This window comes from Homarus americanus, unplaced genomic scaffold (genome assembly GCF_018991925.1).
Source record: "Homarus americanus isolate GMGI-L3 unplaced genomic scaffold, GMGI_Hamer_2.0 scaffold52687, whole genome shotgun sequence".
Classification (NCBI taxonomy): domain Eukaryota; kingdom Metazoa; phylum Arthropoda; class Malacostraca; order Decapoda; family Nephropidae; genus Homarus; species Homarus americanus.
In genome coordinates this window covers 635,196-642,030 of record NW_024734362.1, presented here as the reverse complement: position 1 = coordinate 642,030, position 6,835 = coordinate 635,196, and the positions used below count along the sequence as shown (strand labels likewise).

The 6,835-nt window shown below is 35.4% G+C and overlaps 1 protein-coding gene across 1 annotated transcript; it reads right to left on the bottom strand.

The window, feature by feature from the left end:
- Positions 1–1,030: 1,030 nt before the first annotated feature.
- Positions 1,031–6,835, bottom strand: LOC121870237 (U7 snRNA-associated Sm-like protein LSm10). Its single transcript, XM_042372020.1, has 4 exons — positions 6,677–6,835; positions 4,027–4,179; positions 3,507–3,624; positions 1,031–2,735 (listed from the first exon to the last, which is right to left on the bottom strand). The coding sequence occupies exons 2-4, from the start codon at positions 4,161–4,163 to the stop codon at positions 2,541–2,543; spliced, it is 450 nt and encodes a 149-aa protein (XP_042227954.1). The 5' UTR covers positions 4,164–4,179; positions 6,677–6,835; the 3' UTR covers positions 1,031–2,540.

Sequence of the window (6,835 nt, the reverse complement as noted above, 5' to 3'; positions counted from 1 at the left end):
AACTCTCTCAATGTTACTCTCATACCTCACTTAACACTGCCCCTTAAAACAATGATTCAGTATGGCTGTAGACAGGATTTATGATTGGGGCAGTCTCAGATCGTCGAACGAGGGCGGAAAAATCTGTTAATGCTGTACATCATAATATTTTTCATGTATTAACCAAAATTGAATATACATGGTGCCGTATTCAGTCCGCCCAACAATTAAAAATTGATCGACACACAATGTATTGATGATCCCTCTCGTTCTTCGGTTCATGAACTTCTTTCCATAGGATGCTGATAGGTTGCTGAACAAATTACGTTATTTCATTGCCTGAACAAACGACCTGTGTTTAGTACTGGGCGAAGACCAGCTTTATATCAGTACTTGTACATTAATCAGTTTAGAATAATTCCTTAATATTTTAGTAAATATCAAGAAGTTTATACTATTCAATAATTTTTAAGTTTGTCTTTTAGTCATTTTTAACAATTGTGGTATAATTGAGTAAAAACTAGTTTCTGGGCAGACAGGCGTTAGTCAGTGGAGGACTCTTCATCTTTCTGTGTTTCCAAACCAATTATTGGTCATTTTTGAAATATATTATTTTATATGGCCGACTATTATATAATAAATTGCAGTGTTGATTTAAAAAAAAATAATCTTGAAATACACAAGAAGCTAAATTTTATGGGTGCAGAGAAATAGATTGCCCATGGGGTGACTTCTCGCTTCCACCCCAATACCTTCTCTTCTTCCTTCTCCTCCACCCCCATTCTAATTCCCATCATCATCATCATCATCTTAGAGCCTTCTACCTCAAGCGAAATGAACTTTTTTCTACCATTTTGTTGAATTTGGGAGGTTGACTGGAACCAATTACCCAAAACCCAGTGAAACAATAGTTTGGGATTAACAGGCTTTACCAGTTCATGAACATTTGATTTAGAGATTATATTACATTATAATTTGGGTATTGGTACTAGAGGCATCATCAGGCACGTTTATTCTCTAAGTTGATTAATTTTTGAACCATACGCATTACCTGTTTATTTTGAACTCTGCGATACTTATCACATTACTGCCAGCTCAATTACCTCGGTAGCTACAACAACCAGTCATATTTCTCTCATTAACTATAGTCGGGGTTTATTTTTGCTGATGGTACTAGTCTAAAAAGCTCCCTTCTCCGAAAGCGTGAATTTGTTTGTGACTTCGACGGCAAATATTCTTTATTTCAAATTTTTTACCACAAATCTTGAAAAGTTAATGTTTTAAAGCAGTTACTGTACTGTATATCATTACATACATTAAGTTTGGTATTAAAGGGAACCAGGACTGGGTATCCTCAACAGTTATAAATTAATTTATTTGCAATATATCAATATTTAGTGAACATTATGAATGAGCCAATTAGGGGGCCAGAGCTTGTTTGACTGTCGACTTAAAAAAAAATAAATAAATAAAATACATGTATATCCCAATCAAAAATACCATATGAACTAATAATTTTCTGACATTTATCTACAGATACATACACAATAAAGTCAGACATCCCAATATAATTTTTTTAAGTTAATTGCTATCTTAATTCACTCCATCAGTCTCTTACCATATTGTACATCGTAAATCCTCACATTCCCTCAAATTAAATTCTTGTACAAGCTATGAATTACTTTTTAATGCAGGTAATGATTGATGATGTTTGTACAAGAACATGTAATGGCATAACACTTTGTATTCAATGTTTTCCTAATTGGTGAGTTGGATGTGGTGAAAACAGGCCCTGGCCAGTTTTATCTCAGAATTTAATACCTTTGGATTATTTTTTGCAGATGTGTACCAAACAATAGTAAATGACCTATGCAAAAAAAACAAAGGTGTTAAATTATGAGACACTGGCCAGGGCCTGTTTTCACCACATCCAACCCACCAATTAGGAAAACATTGATCGAGGTAGAGCAAGTCCTTTGGTACAGACAACATCACAAGTCCTTCTGCTTACATCATCATTACCTAAAAGATTACAATAAATTACCACTGATAAAAGAAATAGGGACTTTATAAACACAATGTATAATGCGCTCTGAGTATTATACAAAATATAAACTTCATAAAATTATTATTGACAGTTTTACCAAACAGAAACATGGTGACTTAACCCTTAAACCTTGAGTGACATTCCTGAACTTTTACGGTTAAAGAATCTCCAAAATATATCATTTGCACACCAGCGATCCTAACTTTTGAATGTTTTAACAGTTTTCAGTTGGTATCATTATCACATCAATGCAGGTGTCACTTTTAAGAATCATCATTCAGGTATGTGGGTAATTTGTTACCTCAGATAGTGGTGATCCTGACTTGCCAGATAAGAGGACACTTGGAAGACCTATCTGTAATGCCCAATTCCTGCTCTGTAAAATCAGGTTGGCAATATCGTAAGACAGACGTACGTACTAGCATGAAAGCACAAAGGGTTCCATGTGCATCCCTTAATTATCTCAAGGTTCTGAAGATGCTCAAGGCAAATCAAATTATTCTACACCATTACCTTAAGATATTTCAGTTTCTTGGTTATGGCTTGTTTGCATCTTCTCCTGCTGTGCTGTAGAGAGACCTTCTTGCTCCCTTTGGTATCTTTTTAAGGTTTGCTGTGTTCTCTTCAGGGCAATATGACCTTTAGTACTCATCCTCTTGTGTGGAGTTGAAACTGTGACTTTTTGTTGGATCAACTTCATAATATCAATCTGTTAAACATGTTGCTATTAGTTTTAAATAAACATTTATTTATATTTAGTTCAAGGAATCAATTTTAAGATAGTTACTCCATGGAAATTACAGTTCCAATACTTAATAATGAACGAACACCAATATGAACAGGGTTAAACTTGAAATTTACAGTATAGTATTTTATTTACCTGATGACTTATTTTTTACCTTCATTTACTGTATTTTGTCATTCCATTTCTTCTTTTGTCTTAAATTAAGTGATTTTAGATGTATATAATGACTTAGGCTATGATATAGTGGGATTTTAAATATTGTTTTGCAAATATTGTATGCAAAAAACATGTGTTCAAATTTACGAACGTCCTCAGGAACGGAACCCGTTTGTAACCCAGGGACCTTTTTGGATCCCATACAGTGCACATACAGTACTTGTGATAACTGTAATAAGCCACTATCATCCTCATCAAATATTTACTGGCACCATGTTACACAGGGAGAGGTTCAAAATACTGTACAGTAGACCCTTACTGGACTCTTTTAAGAAAAATACTGTACACTATATTTGTAAAATGTCTCTCTATAATTCACGAAAAATTATCAATTTTGGACTATCATACAGTCCTGAATATGTACAGATGATTCTTCATCCTAGGTTAATAATTAAACCTTTAATTGGTCATTATTAGTTTGCCTTTTAATGATAAACTGATACCATGGATAATGGTAATACTGTACAGTATAACGATACTATACTTTATATTTCATCATATACAGGGTACAGTACTTACCTTGTCTGGAATGTGTACATATCGAATTTTTCGACCCATTATGTGAAAATTATTCATCATAACTGTTTTCCCATTACCATCAGTATACCGGGCATCTGTCATTTCCATATTCATTTTCCTGCAAAGACAAAGCCCAAAATACTATAATGGTAAAAGATAAATGCAGTCGACATAAACATAACAAATACACTGGACATTCTCTGGAGCCACAATGTCTTTAAATGACTGTTACAATCTTACAATAGTCGTGTACTCTGGTTGATAATTTTGCTATTGAAGGTTTACTGTACTCAAGGTGGTGGATGTATGGCACAGTAATGAATACCGTAACTAAAGAAAAAAGTAATAAGATTTAATTAAGGAGCTGTTGAATATACAAGTATGCTTATTCTTTTGTTTGATCACTTGGTCAAACAGACTTCAATTCTGTCTCATTAGAATTTGGGAATTTTTTGTGGCCATCTGTTGAAAAGGGAAATTTTCTGGTAGTGTATGTAAATACTACACAAATAAAACTTACACATCAACATCTGTAATCAATCCTGAAACAAACGTATCATTGTGGAGTTCAACTGTTGTCTTCCATCCTGTTAGCCCCATGACCAGACAAGTCAGGGTGTTGAGTTCCTTGTGACGACTGCGTGCCAGTAAACCCATTGTTCAACATCAAAACCTGGAAGTAAACATTGTTGAAAATCAAAACAATTAATCAAGGATGTCACCACTAGGCAAACATTGAACTCCTTTTTAAATATTTCCTGGTTGTCTTCATCAGTCCTTCCTGAATATTTATCATTTTGGGGGTTCCTACAGCTCTTACTCTTATCCATCCATCAGTCTTGTTACTTCCCCTGGTCATCCTACATTTTACCCTTTATTATCTGTTACCATTATCCTCTCATCACTAATTATCCAGTAAGATTAAAGTTTCTCAATTTCCTCTGTCTATAAATTTCCAGTATTTTTTAACATTATTTCAAAGACTTCAATTGATAACTTTCTCATTCTCCTATTGCACCACACTTCAAAGACCTCCGCCTCATTCTGGTGTCAGCTGAAAATGTTCACACTTCTTACCCATACAAAAGCACTGACCAGACAGCAGCTACATAGTATTTATCAGCCCTTTTCTCAAACCTAAGCAAATGTCCTTCCCTAACATAAGTCTAAGATTATTGTGTGCAATTTTTATTTGACATTCTTGTTTTAAATCTCTTTCATATCTGCCATTATAACTAGCCTTCTGTACATGTAACATGTATTTACCAAATATACAAATTTTCCACTTCTTCAAGGTCCCTTTAGCCTTGGTTTAGTAAAACTTAAAACTGATGAATTTCAGTCTCGCCAAATGTCAACAACGGCAATGGTGATTTGACACCTGTTAAATACAAGATTAAAAAATGTTCCATTAATCAACTACCCAGTAAGTGGTCTTTCTCATGTCTGAGGGTTGGTGACCACAGACCTCCAGTGGCTATCTTTAGCAACCAATCCTCCCATTATTTTGTATCTTAAATTTCTGTTTTTGCGTTTTCATTTATCCTAATCAAAAGGAAACATTATTTTTCTTCAATAGACGAACAAAACTAGATGGCCGAGCTTATGTACAGGACCATCCTGCAACTAACTCCAAAAGGCTATATACAGGACTCCTGCAGCTAACTCAAAAGGCTATATACAGGACCGTCCTGCAGCTCACTCAAAAAGGCTACTGTATATACAGGACTGTCCTGCAGCTAACTCAAAAGGCTATATGAGAGATGTCCGGCACTAACTCAAAGGCTATATACAGGACCGTCCGTCTCAAGGCAACTAACTCAATAAGGCTATGTACAGGACCATCCTGCAACTAACTCCAAAAGGCTATATACAGGACTCCTGCAGCTAACTCAAAAGGCTATATACAGGACCGTCCTGCAGCTCACTCAAAAAGGCTACTGTATATACAGGACTGTCCTGCAGCTAACTCAAAAGGCTATAGACAGGACCGTCCTGCAGCCAACTCAATGAGGCTATAAACAGGACTGTCCTGCAGCTAGCTCAAAGGCTATATACAGGTCCGTCCTGCAACTAACTCAATAAGGCTATATACAGGACTGTCCTGCAGCTAATTAAAAAAGGCTATATACAGGACTGTACTGCAGCTAACTCAAAAAGGCTAGACAGGACCATTCTGCAGTTTTGGAACATCCTTTTTTGAGCCATATTCATGTCATGACATGTCATGTCAGGACCAGACATAATAATTATGACATGACATGAGATGGGTATTGCATGAAAAAAAAAGATTTATTTTGAAATTACACAAAATCTCAGGAGATTACCCAAAATAAAAACAGTCCTGTAGCTATTATAGCCTTTAAGAATTAGCCTCAGGAGGGACCTGTATATAGCCACGTCCTGTTCTCTGCAATACTGGTTGAATAAAGGTGGTTTATTGTTCCCCTCATATTACACTATCACTTAAGTTAATCTCTCGGAGCTGGACATTTTCTCTAAGCTGAAGAAAAGGTAATTTATGAGGAAACCACTACCACCAGAAAACGTTTATGGTAGTCCTTTGCTTTTTGCTTACCGAGTACTTGTTTTCGTGATTGTAAGTACAGTACTGTAGTTTAGAAGTTGTGAAAATGTTATATTTTCACTATTAGGTAGGGTAGTTTTTTTATATACATATCTACCATCATAAATCACCTGTAGTGGGTAAGGCATGGGGGGTGAAACAGGGTGAAAAACCATAGGACACTAAAATGATGTATGTACGTGCTTTGTACATGAAGAAATTAATTTTTTATCATAAATACTCCTCCCAAAATACTGCCTTGTCAGCAGGTGTTGTCGTCCGCATACTCACACGTAAAATTACACTATGACGCTTCAACAGTTATTTTCATTGATATCAGATATCAATGTAAGTGCTTTCTGTTTAATATGGCAGGGGCCCTGTCTAGGAAGTTAGCAAAGGTTAGGCAGTTTCTAGTATATGTCGACTCTTTTAAAATATTTACGATAATAAGAAAATATCCTGGAAAAAATGAAAGGAATCGAACAACTCCTTATTCGACCAAAATTTAAAAAAAAATAGAAAAGTTGAGGCTACTGAACTCTGGCAAGCATCATCCACACTCCATATTAACTCACAACAAATACTGTATATCAACACACACCTTTCTAACAACTCTAGCCGTCTTCCTATTCTACACCAGTGAAATTCAATCAATATATTCTGACACGGCCACTCCTGTTGAATGCAATTGATGCTAAATTGGTTACAGAAGAATCACCATTCCGACACAACAATATTATGATCACGACGTAATTGTCAA

Excerpts from the sequence above, each read along its gene's own strand:
- LOC121870237 (XM_042372020.1), bottom strand. The coding sequence starts at position 4,163 with ATGGGTTTACTGGCACGCAGTCGTCACAAGGAACTCAACACCCTGACT. Across the intron at positions 3,625-4,026 it reads TTGATTACAGATGTTGATGT|GAAAATGAATATGGAAATGA; the intron begins GTAAGTTTTATT and ends TTGTCTTTGCAG. Across the intron at positions 2,736-3,506 it reads ATGTACACATTCCAGACAAG|ATTGATATTATGAAGTTGAT; the intron begins GTAAGTACTGTA and ends CATGTTTAACAG.